General features: G+C 42.3%; 1 protein-coding gene across 1 annotated transcript in view; it reads right to left on the bottom strand.

The window, feature by feature from the left end:
- Nucleotides 1-13,055: 13,055 nt before the first annotated feature.
- LOC120062252 (E3 ubiquitin-protein ligase RNF130-like) overlaps nt 13,056-17,219 on the bottom strand; it is a 78,522-nt gene continuing 74,358 nt past the window's right edge. Inside the window, exon 9 of the mRNA XM_039012077.1 lies at nt 13,056-14,389. Coding sequence (XP_038868005.1) covers nt 14,280-14,389 — 110 coding nt within the window. The 3' untranslated portion in view covers nt 13,056-14,279. The remainder of the gene's footprint in view (nt 14,390-17,219) is intronic.

Genomic DNA, 17,219 nt, shown 5'->3' with positions numbered 1-17,219 from the left:
TTTCTGAAACTGGTCGCCTCCTTCTTGCACGAAACACGCCCACTGTACGCTGCGTCGCTTCTTGACGTGGTCACTGTCTGCAATAATTCTTATCAAAATGCACATACCGGTAGGAGTACGTAGATGCCGCGTTCAAAACCACTGAGAAGTTAGTGATCTTCAGGTCAGAAAGTCGGATCTCCAGAAACAGGCCCGAATTCCCTAGTTGGAATTCCAAGTTAGATGACCATTCAAATCGATTTTTACCAGTCGGAGGTCTTTATTTTCCGAGTTCCCAGTTGATTTGAACGCTTGGAAGTTGGATATTTCCGAGTTCTCAGTTCCAGTTGTTTTGAATACGGCAAGAGTACAATAGTATGAATAAAACCTAGCGGTCAAACAGGGAATTGGTTCCAATAGTTTTTCCACTTTTCCCACAGGAGATTTCAGAAACACTTAAAATAAGGGCTGTGATTTGTAGGCATACCCTGGAGTGACATTTGATAACTGTAAATGGCTCTAGGGCAAGGTTACATTAATCAATATATTCACTTGTAGTTACCCCCCAAAAATGAAATGCTAATTAACTGATAATGTGGCTATCATAAAGAACTACAAATGAACTGGACGAGACTGCCAAATTGAGGCAAAGGTAGGATTTTCTGGATTAACTATCTAATGTTAGCTAAATGTAGTAATGAACAAATTGGCTACATTTGTTTAAATTGACAATTCTGTGATCTGTCTTGTGCAAGTTTTAAATTGACACAATATCCGTTAGCGAAGGTGTCAGCTAGAAGATAACGTGCAGGAGCTTGCAGGAATTTGCAGTTTGTAACAGTTTTGCTTCCATCCCTCTCCTCGCCTCCTCTACCTGGGCTCGAACCAGGGACCCTCTGCACACATCGACAACAGTCACCATCGAGGCATCGTTACCTATCGCTCCACAAAAGCCGCAGCCCTTGCAGGGCAAGGGAAACAACTACTTCAAGGTCTCAGATCGAGTGATGTCAACGAATTAAATGCTATTAGCGCACACCCCGCTAACTAGCTAGCCATTTCATACAGTTACACTCACCCCCCTTTTGACCTCCTCCTTTTCCACGGCAACCAGTGATCTGGGTCAACAGCATCAATGTAACAGTTTTGTCAGTACATATACACAGCAAGTAGGTCTCAAGGGGGAGAGGCGTTGTGCCGTGAGGTGTTGCATCATTTGTTTTTTGAAACCAGGTTTGAGGTTAGCTTACGTTATATAAGATGGGAGTTCCATGCACTCATGGCTCTGTATAATACTGTACGTTTCCTTGAATTTATTCTGGACCTGGGGACTGTGAAAATACCCCTGCTGGCATGTCTGGTGGGGTAAGTGTGTGTGTCAGCGCTGTGTGTAAATTGACTATGCAAACAACTCTTTGTTAAGGGTTTCAGTGACATCCTTAGCTGTAGTTGCTGATGCGTAAATGGTTGAATCATCAGCATACATGGACAAACATGCTTTATTTAATGTCAGTGGCAGGTCATTGGTGAAAATAAAAAAGAGTAGAGGGCTTACAGAGCTGCCCTGCGGTACACCACATTTTACATGTTTGACATTACAGGAAAGAAATTCCATAAATGAACTTTTAACAAGGCACACCTGTTAATTGACATGCATTCCAGGTGACTACCTCATGAAGCTGGTTGAGAGAATGCCAAGAGTGTGTAAAGCTGTCATCAAGGCAAAGGGTGGCTACTTTGAAGAATCTCAAATCTAAAATATATTTTGATTTGTTTAACACCTTTTTGGTTACTACATGATTCCATATGTGTTATTTCATAGTTTTGATGTCTTCACTATTATTCTACAATGTAGAAAATAATAAAAAAATAAAGAAAAACCCTTAAATGAGTAGGTTTATCCAAACTTTTGACTGGTATTGTATGTTTTCTCAACAACAGGTTATGGCCAATAATATCAAAGGCTGCACTGAAATCTAACAGTACATCTCCCACAATCTTCTTATCAATTTATTTCAACCAATCATTAGACATTTGTGTCTGTGCAGTACATGTTGTGTGGCCTTCTCTATAAGCATTCTGAAAGTCTGTTGTTAATTTGAGAAATAACATTGTATTTGGTCAAACACCATTTTCCCAACAGTTTGCTAAGAGCTGGCAGCAAGCGGATAGGTCTGCTGTTAGAACCAGTAAAGGCCGCTTTACCACTCTTGGGTAGCGGAATGACTTTGGCTTCCCTCCAGGCCTGAGGGCAAAGACTTTCCTCTAGGCTTAGATTAAAGATATGACAGATGGTAGCTGACTCTAGTCACTCCTATCCTCAGTAGCTTTCCATCTAAGTTGTCAATGCCAGGAGGTTTGTCATTATTGATCGATACGTTTTTCCACCTCCTCCAGACAAACTTTACAAAATTCCAACTTGCAATGCTTTCCTTTCATAATTAGTTTTTTATGCATGAGTACAATGATGTTATGGGATTTTTATGAATAATGACTAAATGAGGTATACATTTAACTAGAAATATAACTAACAGAATTATATCCTTTCTGATGAAGAATGTTTGTCCATAAGAAAGAGGGACTGTTAGTAGGTAGATCAGCTTTAATATTGCAGATTGTAGTTCCATCAATGTAATTGTCTGCATCACTTCCAATCCCAAATATATATATACAGTCGAAGTCGGAAGTTTACATACACCTTAGCCAAATACATTTCAACTCAGTTTTTCACAATTCCTGACATTAATCCAAGTAAAAATTCACTGTCTCAGGTCAGTTAGGATCACGACTTTATTTTAAGAATGTCAGAATAATAGTAGAGAGAATGATTTATTTCAGCTTTTATTTCTTTCATCACATTCCCAGTGGGTCAGAAGTTTACATACACTCAATTAGTATTTGGTAGCATTGCCTTTAAATTGTTTAACTTGGGTCAAATGTTTCAGGTAGCCTTCCACAAGCTATCCAGAATAAATTGGGTGAATTTTGGCCAGTTCCTCCTGACAGAGCTGGTGTAACTAAGTCAGGTTTGTAGGCCTTGCTCGCACACGCTTTTTCAGTTCTGCCCACAAATTTTCTATAGGATTAAGGTCAGAGCTTTGTGATTGCCACTCCAATACCTTGACTTTGTTGTCCTTAAGTCATTTTGCCACAACTTTGGAAATATGCTTGGGGTCATTTTCCATTTGGAAGACCCATTCGCTGACCAACTTTAACTTCCTGACTGATGTCTTGAGATGTTGCTTCAATATATCCACATAATTTTCATACCTTTTATGATGCCATCTATTTTGTGACGTGCACCAATCCCTTCTGCAGCAAAGCACCCCCACAACATGATGCTGCCACCCCCGTGCTTCACGGTTAGGATGGTGTTCTTCGGCTTGCAAGCCTCCCCCTTTTTCCTCAAAACATAACAATGGTAATTATGGCCAAACAGTTCTATTTTTGTTTCATCAGACCAATGGACATTTCTCCAAAAAGTACGATCTTTGTCCCCATGTGCAGTTGCAAACCGTAGTCTGGCTTTTTTATGGCGGTTTTGGAGCAGTGGCTTCTTCCTTGCTGAGTGGCCTTTCAGGTTATGTCGATATAGGATTTGTTTTTGTGGATATAGATACTTTTGTACCAGTTTCCTTCAGCATCTTTACAAGGTAATTTGCTGTTGTTCTGGGATTGATTTGCACTTTTCACACCAAAGTACGTTCATCTCTAGGAGACAGAACGCGTCTCCTTCCTGAGCGGTATGACGGCTGCGTGGTCCCATGGTGTTTATACTTGCGTAATATTCTCTGTACAGATGAACGTGATACCTTCAGGCGTTTGTAAATTGCTCCCAAGAATGAACCAGACTTGTGGAGGTCTACAATGTTTTTTCTGAGGTCTTGGCTGATTTCTTTTGATTTTCCCATGGTGTCAAACAAAGAGGCACTGAGTTTGAAGGTAGGCCTTGAAATACATCCACAGGTACACCTCCAATTGAATGAAATTATGTCAATTAGCCTATCAGAAGCCATGACATAATTTTCTGGAATTTTCGAGTTTTAATGACTCCAACCTAAGTGTATGTAAACTTCTGACTTCAACTGTATATATATAAATACAAACAAACAAACAAACAAACAAACAAACAAACAAACTGACTACTAGCTACTAGCTAGTAGTCAGTTAGCCACTGCTAGCGGTCATCACCGTTAACTTGGACTGCCAGCCTCAGCCCAGGCAACTCCTGCCAGCCTGCACAACGTGATATATACCCAGAGCATATCTGACTGCTTTTCTCTACCACATCTCCGGATTCCTACCGCAAGCTCTGAACCTTTACTCCAGATCATCACAGCTAGCTAGCTGCTATCCGAGTGGCTACTCCTGTCTAACGTCTTTGTCCTGAAGCAAGCACCAGTTAGCCTGGAGCTAGCCTCGAACTAGGCCCATCTCCTGGCTAGCCGAAGAGATTCCATCAAGCAATCCCTGGGCTTCAATTACCTCTTTTGCGAATTAGCCCGGACCCTTTGCTGCCGACACGGAGCCCCGCCGATCCATCACGACTGTCCTGCCGACGTAACCGTCCGAGGGGGTTTCAACAGACTCTCCCGTTGCGACGTTCCCCTGAGGCCCATCTGCTAGCCCCGGCCTGCTAGTTGTCTGAATCGCCGTGCCTCCAGCTCGCCTAGCTACTCACTGGATCCTATGATCACTCGGCTACACATGCATCTCCCTAATGTCAATATGCCTTGTCTATTGCTGTTTTGGTTAGTCCTTTTTGGTTTATTTCACTGTAGAGCCTCCAGCCCTGATCAATATGCCTTTGCTAGCCCTTATGTTCCACCCCCCACATATGCGGTGACCGCAACTGGCTTAAATTGTGTCTTTAGAGACAAAACCTCTCTTATCATCACTCAATACCTAGGCTTACCTCCCCTGTACTCACATCCTACCATACCCTTGTCTGTACATTATGCCTTGAATCTATTCTTCCACGCCCAGAAACCTGCTCCTTTTACTCTCTGTTCCGAACGCACAAGACGACCACTTCTTTTAGCCTTTAGCCGTACTCTTATCCTACTCCTCCCTTGTTCCTCTGGTGATGTAGAGGTTAATCCAGGCCCTGCAGCCCCCAGCATCACTCCCATTCCCCAGGCGCTCTCATTTGTTGACTTCTATAATCGTAAAAGCATTGGTTTTATGCATATTGACATTAGAAGCCTCCTCCCTAAGTTTGTTTAATTCACTGCTTTAGCACACTCCGCAAACACGGATATCCTAGCCGTGTCTGATTCCTGGCTTAGGAAGGCCACCAAAAATCCTGAAATTTCCATTCCTAACTATAACATTTTCCGACAAGCTACAACTGCCAAAAGGGGCGGAGTTGCAATCTACTGCAGAGATAGCCTGCAGAGTTCTGTCATACTATCCAGGTCTGTGCCCAAACAATTCGAGCTTCTACTTTTAAAAATCCACCTTTCCAGAAACAAGACTCTCACCATTGCAGCTTGTTATAGACCCCCCTCTGTGCCCTGGACACCATATGTGAATTGACTGACCCCCATATATCTTCAGAGTTCGTACTGTTAGGTGACCTAAACTGGGACATGCTTAATAACACCCCGGCCGTCCTACAATCTAAGCTAGATGCCCTCAATCTCACACAAATCATCAAGGAACCTACCAGGTACAACCCTAAATCCGTAACCATGGGCACCCTCTTAGATATCATCCTGACCAACCTGCCCTCTAAATACACCTCTGCTGTCTTCAACCAGGATCTCAGCGATCCCTGCCTCATTGCCTGCGTGCGTACTGGGTCCGCGGTCAAACGACCACCTCTCATCACTGTCAAACGCTCTCTAAAACACTTCAGCGAGCAGGCCTTTCTAATCGACCTGGCCCGGGTATCCTGGAAGGATATTGACCTCATCCCGTCATTAGAGGATGCCTGGTTGCTCTTCCTCTCCATCTTAAATAAGCATGCCCCATTCAAAAAATGTAGAACTAAGAACAGATATAGCCCTTGGTTCACCCCAGACTTGACTGCCCTTAACCAGCACAAAAACATCCTGTGGCGTTCTGCATTAGCATCGAATAGCCCCCGCAATATAGCCCCCTTTTCAGGGAAGTCAGGAACCAATATTCTCAGTCAGTTAGGAAAGTTGAGGCTAGCTTTTTCAAACAGAAATTTGCTTCCTGTAGACTAATTCCAATTTTTTTTGGGACACTGTAAAGTCCATGGAGAATAAGAGCACCTCCTCCCAGCTGCCCACTGCACTGAGGATAGGAAACACTGTCACCACTGTTGGGATCGGCTAAACTTTGAACATTGAGATATTAAATAAATGAGAGACAAAGCCTTGAATAGAAAGAGTTTGTAAAAAGCCAGAAGGCTTTGAAATGTGTTTGATGGAGGAGAGGAGAGCGATGTGTTGATATAGGGAAGACAGATGGATATCTATGGGTCAGGAGGTGAGGGGTGAGGTCAGTTCCCCTTAAGGGAGTAATCAGGGTTGCTATCTGGTTACCTTATTTCATGTGGAGCCATAAACTGTAAGGAAGAGGAGTGTCTTAAGTAGGATGTATTTAAACTGTGATGTCTGAAATCTTTAGCTGTCTGATTTTCAGCTGTACAGAACCTTTGGGACGGATTAAAGTTGGTTAAAGCTTCTCTAGTGTCCGTGGGTTATTTACTCTGAAAAATAAGAACCTACCACCACCGATAAACCTACGATAATCGATAATTTCAATAAGCATTTTTCCACGGCGGGCCATGCTTTCCACCTGGCTACCCCTACCCTGGCCAACATCTCAGCACCCCCTGCAGCAACTTCCCCCCCCCCCCTTTCTTCTCCTTCACCCAAATCCAGACAGCTGATGTTCTGAAAGAACTGCAAAATCTGGATCCCTACAAATCAGCTGGGCTAGACAATCTGGACCCTCTCTTTCTAAAATTATCCGCCGAAATTGTTGCAACCCCTATTACTAGCCTATTCAACCTCTCTTTCCTATCGTCTGCGGTGCAGCAGCTAGACCCAAACTGTTATAGACCCATATCCATTATTTTGTGTTATTGACTGTACGTTTGTTTATGTGTAACTCTGTGTTGCTGTTTTTGTCGCACTGCTTTGCTTTATCTTGTCCAGGTCGCAGTTGTAAATGAGAACTTGTTCTCAACTGTCCTATCTGGTTAAATAAAGGTGAAATAATAAAAAATAAAAAAACGTAATTTATACATTCACAGTGTAGATTGGAAAAAGTATGTGAACCCCTAGGCTAATGACTGGAGTCAGGAGTCAGCTAACCTGGAGTCGAATCAATGAGACGAGATTGGAGATGTTGGTTAGAGCTGCCTTGCCCTATAAAAAACACTCACAAAATTTGAGTTTGCTATTCACAAGAATCATTGTCTGATGTGAACCATGCTTTGAACAAAAAAGATCTCAGAAGACCTAAGATTAAGAATTTTTGACTTGCATAAAGCTGGAAAGGGTTACAAAAGTATGTCTGAAAGCCTTGATGTTCATCAGCCCACAGTAAGACAAATTGTCTATAAATGGAGAAAGTTCAGCACTGTTGCTACTCCCTAGGAGTGGCCGTCCTGCAAAGATGACTGCAAGAGCACAGCGCAGAATGCTCAATGAGGTTAAAAAGAATCCTGGAGTGTCAGCTAAAGACTTCTCTGTTGACGAGTCTACGATACGTAAAACACTAAACAAGAACGGTGTTCATGGGATGACACCACGGAAGAAGCCACTGCTGTCCAAAAAAACATTTCTGCACGTCTGAAGTTCACAAAAGTGCAAATGGATGTTCCACAGCACTACTGGCAAAATATTCTGTGGACAGATGAAACTACAGTTGAGTTGTTTGGAAGAAACACACAACACTATGTGTGGAGAAAAAAAGGCACAGTACACCAACATCAAAACCTCATCCCAACTATAAACTATGGTGGAGGGAGCATCATGGTTTGGGGCTTCTTTGCTGCCTCAGGGCCTGGACAGCTTGCTATCATCGACGTAAAAATGAATTCCCAAGTTTATTAAGACATTTTGCAGGAGAATGTTAGGCTATCTGTCCGCCAATTGGCGCTCAACAGAAGTTGGGTGATGCAACAGGACAACGACCCAAAACACAAAAGTAACAAATACGCCTTCTGGAGTGGCCCAGTCAGAGTCTCGACCTCAACCCGATTTCAGATGCTGTGGCATGACCTCAAGAGAGCAGTTCACACCAGACATCCCAAGAATATTGCTGAACTGAAACAGTTTTGGAAAGACAAATGGTCCAAAATTCCTCCTGACCGTTGTGCAGGTCTGATCCGCAACTACAGAAAATGTTTGGTTGAGGTTATTGCTGCCAAAGGAGAGTCAACCACTTATTAAATCCAAGGGTTCACATACTTTTTCTACCCTGCACTGTGAATGTTTACACGGTGTGTTTAATAAAGACATGAAAACGTATCATTGTTTGTGTGTAATTAGTTTAAGCAGACTGTGTTTGTCTATTGTTGTGACCTAGATAATGATCAGATAATATTTTATGACCAAATTATGCAGAAATCCAGGTATTTCCAAAGGGTTCACATACTTTTTCTTGCCACTGTATATATATATTTTTTTGTTTTGTTTTGCCTGTTATTTTGGCATTAATACATGTCACATATCCGTTGGCAGACAATGTAAAATAAAAAAAAATAAAAATAATTGAGTGCAATGAGATAAAGTGCAAATACAAACTTGGAGCGTAGGGGTTGGTAATGTTCTTTAGTTGCGCCGTGGGGTTCTCTAGTTGGATTCTGTCACTCATGGGGACACTACGTCACCACAAAATCTAAGTGTTGGGCTCGAAAATTCAAGCCCCTTGGGTGCTGCCATAGTTACATTAGAAGTGCCCATCCAAGAAGGCTCAAGGTCATTGGCCACAGATAAAATGACGTCAAATCACGTTATAGCTACAGTAGCTTTGATTGGACTGAAAACGTAGCTAGCAATCATCTTCATGAATTAAGTTGACAATCTACTGGGAAATCCTTTTCAACCCTTCTCATATGAAGAGAAATAATGAGAAATTATAGATAAAACGTATTGGTGCTCATCGGCCATAAACATTACATAACAGGTTGGAAATCGCAAATTCAACAATGAGTGGTTTGGAAGGAATCAGTGGCTAACTGCAAGCATGGCAAAGCCATCACTAGCCTGATATTCAGTGGAGTGGGTGTGTAGTCCAAGTCTGGGTTTAAGAGTCTCTTTTCCAAGCTTAAAATGATAAACATTCAAAATTGGCTATGCTGTCAATCCAGCATGACTTCTGCACGCTCAAAACAGCTGGAAACTCAGAACTGGGAAATCACATACTTCAGTGAGTTCAAGACAACTGGAAACTCAGAAAAAGATGAGTTCCGACTGGGAAAATACGTTCTGAATGGTCATCCAACTCGGATTTGCAAGTCGGGAACAAGGGCCTCTTTCTAGAGCTCCGACCTGAAGATCACTGCCGTCATCATGATTCAACCTAGTTTTTTCTTGAGTTCCCAGTTGTCTTGAAAGCTCCATAAATCCAGAGAATGCCAGACTTTGATGACAACATTTGCCCACGAAGGACTGCTGCGCCACCTCCCTGTTCAAGTGAGCACAGCAGCATAAAATGGATTGTATGCTGCTGCATAAATGATGTAATATGCTAGAGATATATATACACTGCTCAAAAAAATAAAGGGAACACTTAAACAACACAATGTAACTCCAAGTCAATCACACTTCTGTGAAATCAAACTGTCCACTTAGGAAGCAACACTGATTGACAATAAATTTCACATGCTGTTGTGCAAATGGAATAGACAAAAGGTGGAAATTATAGGCAATTAGCAAGACACCCCCAATAAAGGAGTGATTCTGCAGGTGGCGACCACAGACCACTTCTAAGTTCCTATGCTTCCTGGCTGATGTTTTGGTCACTTTTGAATGCTGGCGGTGCTCTCACTCTAGTGGTAGCATGAGACGGAGTCTACAACCCACACAAGTGGCTCAGGTAGTGCAGCTCATCCAGGATGGCACATCAATGCGAGCTGTGGCAAGAAGGTTTGCTGCGTCTGTCAGTGTAGTGTCCAGAGCATGGAGGCGCTACCAGGAGACAGGCCAGTACATCAGGAGACGTGGAGGAGGCCGTAGGAGGGCAACAACCCAGCAGCAGGACCGCTACCTCCGCCTTTGAGCAGGAGGAGCACTGCCAGAGCCCTGCAAAATGACCTCCAGCAGGCCACAAATGTGCATGTGTCTGCTCAAACGGTCAGAAACAGACTCCATGAGGGTGGTATGAGGGCCCGACGTCCACAGGTGGGGGTTGTGCTTACAGCCCAACACCGTGCAGGACGTTTGGCATTTGCCAGAGAACACCAATATTGGCAAATTCGCCACTGGCGCCCTGTGCTCTTCACAGATGAAAGCAGGTTCACACTGAGCACATGAGCACATGTGACAGACGTGACAGAGTCTGGAGACGCCGTGGAGAACGTTCTGCTGCCTGCAACATCCTCCAGCATGACCGGTTTGGCGGTGGGTCAGTCATGGTGTGGGGTGGCATTTCTTTGTGGGGCCGCACAGCCCTCCATGTGCTCACCAGAGGTAGCCTGACTGCCATTAGGTACCGAGATGAGATCCTCAGAGCCCTTGTGAGACCATATGCTGACACATGCACATTTGTGGCCTGCTGGAGGTCATTTTGCAGGGCTCTGGCAGTGCTCCTCCTGTTCAAAGGCGGAGGTAGCGGTCCTGCTGCTGGGTTGTTGCCCTCCTACGGCCTCCTCCACGTCTCCTGATGTACTGGCCTGTCTCCTGGTAGCGCCTCCATGCTCTGGACACTACGCTGACAGACACAGCAAACCTTCTTGACACAGCTCGCATTGATGTGCCATCCTGGATGAGCTGCACTACCTGAGCCACTTGTGTGGGTTGTAGACTCCGTCTCATGCTACCACTAGAGTGAGAGCACCGCCAGCATTCAAAAGTGACCAAAACATCAGCCAGGAAGCATAGGAACTGAGAAGTGGTTTGTGGTCACCACCTGCAGAATCACTCCTTTATTGGGGGTGTCTTGCTAATTGCCTATAATTTCCACCTTTTGTCTATTCCATTTGCACAACAGCATGTGAAATTTATTGTCAATCAGTGTTGCTTCCTAAGTGGACAGTTTGATTTCACAGAAGTGTGATTGACTTGGAGTTACATTGTGTTGTTTAAGTGTTCCCTTTATTTTTTTGAGCAGTATATATATATATACTCTAGCTAAGAAAGTAAACCTAAGTTTATGTTGTGTATTAAGCTGTTAGTAGCCCATGTGCCTCACCAAAATAAATTGGTCCCTTTTACACTTATCTGAACTGGTGGTGCACATGTAGCCTATAGCCTGGTTTAGAGAAATGTAATCACTGAATATTCTAAGAGCTTTCATTTTCTGCTTATATACCCCCTTTATTTATCCTAAGGTTCTGACTTGGTGTACTGGGAGTATACTGTAAGAACGACCATGTTCTGAATTATGTAGCTGTAGATTTCAAAAGTGCTGAACAAATAGTTATATAATGTCCGTCCTAGCTCGCTCATTGTCTTAATCGAAATTACGAATTGCCTCTTATCCGCTCCGTCCCTTTATTCCATAGTTTGTACATCTCAATTGTCAGTAGAAACCACATTTGTTGAAGCAAGTCAGCCATATGAGCTGTTTTTTTTTAAGGCAGTAAATTAGTCTGAATGAACTGTTTCGCTGCCAGACAAGGCTCCACTGATAGCCAGGTGTAGCAGTGGTAAAGTGTTGGGACTGGTGTTGGGACAGCTTTATGTAGGCCCTAACAGTTTGCTGGCACCGTTTGTCACCATTATAGTGAAATTAATGTATTGTTTAGTGCTGTGTTGTGTAGTTAAGACGCATGCCCGCAAAGCCACATTTTTTTGTTGGTATGCCCTACCAAGATTTACGTGCCAAAATCGCCACTGGCTAGAAAGATAACAGTTTTTGTCAAATTGACATCAATTGCAATTTAGCTAACCCTAACCCTTTTCCCTAACCTTAACCTAATTATCCTAACTTGGACCTGGTTTCCCAAAAGCATACGAAGACAACATTTATTTTAGAACCATAGGATCGGGTAGACTAGTCTACATAATGAGATTATTGTGGATAAGAGCAAGAATAGGCTACTTGTATTTGTCAAACGGCAGTCAAGCATCGATCATCATGTTACCAGAATCAGACCCTCGATATTTACTGGAAAGGAGCATCAAGATCACGTGCACTTGACCCCCCTGTGACGTTCATAAGTTATTTAATCTGTAGCCAAATAAACTGCATTTTTTTCCCGAGTCGTAGAGGGAGGACCACACACACACCACATCAGCGCGACTCCAAGTTTACTTCGATATGATGATTATTATTATATCAACATTTGCGCATAAAGGCGTTGGCAGTGCAACTTCTTGCCTAATACATTTTACACACACAATATTCCCACCTTGTCGAATGAACAAATGACGTCGGCATTTATAAAATGGTACTGAAACGTCCTGTTTCCATCACAACTGTCATGATTTTGTTTTATACAGTAATGTTACGACTTTACTCGCCTTAAAACTGTGGATGGAAACGTGGTTAGAGTCCTATAAGACACAATACAGGTGTACAGTTTTGACAAGAATGTTTTGCATTAGGCTATTTAGTGAATGATGAGTTTCATCATACACACAGTGTAATAATTAATGTTATTGCACAGTGGAATTAGGGGTCTTTGTATCAAGCGGAGCGATGGGCTCTGAGTTATAAGAAGATGTATTGCTGGACTGGAATAAAACCCTGCACAGCCTGTAGATCCCCAGGCCCAAGTTAAAGAGCCAAGATCCTCTTCAAATGGGTAACTTTTAACCAACAGCCCTCTGAAATGTTTTGCCATGGTGAAAGGCAAGCCCCCCAAAAAAACATTTTAGAATCTTCTCCAAACTCCAGCTGAAAGGTTAATGATATTTGGCTGGGTTCCAGTTAGAAGCGCACACATTGGACCGGGGGACACAGAACGGGTCAACACAATCAACAGGTCTAGGGCAATAATGACACTTTTAATGGTGAGGCAGTACTGTATGTAACACAGTGACCCGAAACTGTGACACACACTCCCCTCCCCGCGTCACATCAATCATCATCCCAAATATCAGATGCAAAGACTAGAACACAAAGGGACAACAAGAACAGAGGAGAAAGCCTTCCACCCAAGCATTTACAAGATTGAGAAAGGAAAAAACAAACAGCTTTAGAGGCCACTTTAGAGATATAGATTGTATATAGATTGTGTGTGTGTGTGTATATAGAGATATATATATATAGAGAGAGAGAGATAGATATATATATATATCTATAGATATATATATAGAGAGATATATTTAAATACACACACACACACACTAGGTCCCCCTCACTGGGGGGCTGATTAGTACACGCTGTGGGTATTTCATAGGCTTTTTTTAAATACACGTTAAAGTGTCATTATTATATTTTTTTTATACAGAGACACATTGGTTTCGCTACAGGGAAGAAACACTGCCTGTCACAGAGTTTAGAACTTCACATAGCTGCATGTCCATTGTTCCACTGGTCTTATTCTTGCACCAGTCACTGGCCATATAGAGGAAGAGACAGGGTATGTCTGGACATAGCCCACAAGTCAAAATGTACTCTCCACTGTCCTTTAGGCAGCATAGTAAATAAAACAAAGCCAACTGGTCCACCAGGGAAGAAACAGTATGCTTTTCTATTGTTGCCTTCACGGATAAAGATCCAAAGAAAGCTAAATAAAATGATGGTTTGCTAATCATATATAGCTTACAGATGTTGTAGGATGCTGACAGTAGGCTACACTGAAACCCGTTGTTCCTTTTTTTCTAGCTCGTTTCAAATGGACGATACAGAGAGATACTGCAAAGTAAGACTAGAAAGGGTTAATTCCCCATTACCGAATCTAGAAACAGATTTCAAAGTCTCTCCCTGGAGAAAACATTTTTCCTAAATGAAAGTGTAAAAGAAAGGAGAGGATGACTATTTCCCCTCTTCTTTTTGACAGGTAATAATAGTACATTCTGCATTGGAAGAAGGTCTTTGATGTTATGTCATTGTCGATGTTCCACAAGTTAGTCAAGGTTGTCGTCTAAGTTGTTGAGCCGCCCGTCACCCTCCCTAACCCCTCCCACACAAAGGCTCGCCGGTGTGCAGGAAGGTACAAGGCCATCCGTCCCTTAGACAGTGGGTCGAAACCACGACGACGACCCTCACGACTTGTTGTCATCGTAGAGGTCGAGCGATGCCTGGATGTCGGGAAGCTCCATCTCACAGACCACACTGCGCGGGGACAGGGAGTTCCGGTTGAAGAACTGGCCACCTGCAAAGGAACATGGGAAAATGTCAATGTCAGTGACACCAAGAAATATTACACATCTCCCAGTAAGATACTTACACTACATGGCCAAAAGTACTTGGACACCCCTTCAAATTAGTGGATTTGGCTACTTCAGCCACACCCATTGCTGACAGGTGTTTACAATCGAGCACACATTCATTCAATCTCCATAGACAAACATTGGCAGTAGAATTCCCAATACTGAAGAGCTCAATGACTTTCAACATGGCACCGTCATAAGATGCCACCCTTTCCAGCAAGTCAGTTCGTCAAATCTCTGCCCTGCTGGAGCTGCCCCGGTCAACTGCAAGTGCTGTTATTGTGAAGTGGAAACGTCTAGGAGCAACAATTTATTTAACCTTTATTTAACCAGGAAGGGCTCATTGAGATTTAAAATCTCTTTTTCAAGAGCGTCCTGGCCAAGATAGGCAGCACCAAGTCATTACAAAAAATTACAGACAGACAACATGAAAAACTACAAGTAATCTAGTAAAAACCATTCATGAATTCACAAGAGTATAACAATATCAAAAACAGCAAATTAAAAACATTGACAGGTCAGGGAATCAGCCTCAAAATCCTTCATCAGTGATTTAAAAACACCAATCGGGACAAGTTCTTCCAGTTTAAAATTATTTTGTAAGGTGTTCCAAGACGATGGCGCAGAGTACATAAAAGCACTTTTACCAAATTCAGTCCGGACATTTGGAACAGTTAGCAGGATAAAGTCCAGTGAACGAAGAGAGTACCCACCACATTTCTGAACAATAAAAATGCCCAAATAAAAAGGTAGTAAACCCAAAATGGCTTTGTAAATAAAAGTATACCAGTGACTGAGCCTACGAGTGACTAGAGAAGGCCAGCCAACCCTGGTATACAAAGTGCAGTGGTGCGTAAGGGTTTTGCAGTTTAAAATAAATCTCAAAGCTCCATGGTAAAGAGTGTCAATTGATCTCAAACACTGAGCGGAAGCATTCATATATAAAATATCCCCATAGTCTAGTAAAGGCATAAATGTAGCTGATACTAGCCTCCTTCTGGCTTCAAAAGAAAAACAGGCCTTATTCCTAAAATAAAATCCCAATTTCAGCTTCAATTTTTTTGTAAGTTGTTGAATATGCAATTTAAAAGAGAGGCCGTCATCAATTAGAATTCCAAGATATTTGTATGAGATTACAACCTCAATCTCCTTGCCCTGACAGGTAGTAACAGGTGAAAGGTTCAGAGGTCTATTTCTTGCATTAGAAAACACCATTAGTTTAGTTTTGTCAGTATTGAGGATAAGCTTCAATTGACACAAGGTATGTTGAACAGTATAAAAAGCAGTTTGCAAGTTCTGGAAAGCTTTTGTAAGAGATGAGGCACAACAGTAAATAACAGTATCATCAGCATAAAAATGAAGTTGTGCATTTTGGACATTTCTGTCTAAATCATTTATATAAATAGTGAATAAGAGAGGACCAAGTACAGAGCCCTGGGGCACACCATTCAGGACAGACAATTTAACAGACATAAGCCCATCAAATTGAGTGCACTGAGTTCTATCAGACAGATAGTTAGCAAACCATGCAACTGCATGCTCCGAAAGACCTACACTCAACAATCTCTGCCTCAGTATAGCATGATCAACTGTATCAAAAGCCTTAGAGAGATCAATAAAAAGTGAGACACAGTGCTGTTTTTTGTCAAGGGCTTCAGTGATATCATTTAAAACCTTCATGGCTGCTGTAATTGTGCTATGCTTCTTCCTGAAGCCCGATTGGTACATTGATAAAATAGAGTTAGTAAATAAAAACTCTTTTAGCTGTTCACTTACAAGGGTTTCAAGTATTTTCACCAGGGGTGACAGCTTTGAGATTGGCCTATAATTATTTAAAAGAGTTGGATCTCCCCCTTTTAAAAGTGGTAGGACAAATGCTGATTTCCAGATCTTTGGAATTTCATTACATTCCAGGGTTAGATTGAACAGATATGTAAGTGGTTCAGCTATGAAATCAGCTGCCAGATTTAAAAAGCAGGGATCCAAAACATCAGGACCTGCAGGCTTTCTTTGATCTAAGGATTTCAGGGCTTTATGTACCACCTGCACTGAGAATGGCAGAAAGCTAAAAGTTTGACCAGCTCTCACTGGTTCATCCACACAGGGTTGTACAGAGACAGAGGACACTGGTTCATCCACACAGGGCTGTACAGAGACAGAGGGCACTGAATCAAACAGCCTACCAGATGATACAAAGTGCTCATTGAAACAATTCAGCATTTCAGTTTTGTCATATATAGCAACAGAGTCCTTCAAAACACATGACGGTAATTCATTAACATTACTGTTACCAGACATAGACTTAATAGCATTCCAAAACTTTCTAGGGTCATTCAGGTTATCAGTGGTAACAGACATAAAATATTCAGACTTGGCCTTCCTGAGAAGAAAAGAACACTTGTTTCTTAACTGCCTAAAAATAAGCCAATCAGCATCAGAACAAGATTTCCTTGCTTTAGCCCAGGCTAGATTACGGTCGTGAATAATACAAGACAGCTCAGAAGAAAACCATGGATTATCCCGCCCTTTAACCCTGAACCTGCGGAATGGTGCATGTTTGTTTACTATTTGGAAAAACCCATCATGAAAGAATTTCCAGGCAGTTTCCACATCAGGGATAAGCTCAATCTTGCTCCAGTCAAAATAAAACAAATCATGAAAGAAAGCCTGCTCATTAAAACACTTCAAATTTCTCTTACGAATAAAACGTGGATTTGTCTTTGGAACCTTAGTATTTCTAACAGCAACAACAGCACAATGGTCACTTAAATC

The sequence above is a fragment of the Salvelinus namaycush genome, chromosome 17 (genome assembly GCF_016432855.1).
Source record: "Salvelinus namaycush isolate Seneca chromosome 17, SaNama_1.0, whole genome shotgun sequence".
Lineage (NCBI taxonomy): Eukaryota > Metazoa > Chordata > Actinopteri > Salmoniformes > Salmonidae > Salvelinus > Salvelinus namaycush.
Note: the sequence above shows the minus strand (reverse complement) of the source record. Positions and strands in the feature narration are given on the sequence as shown.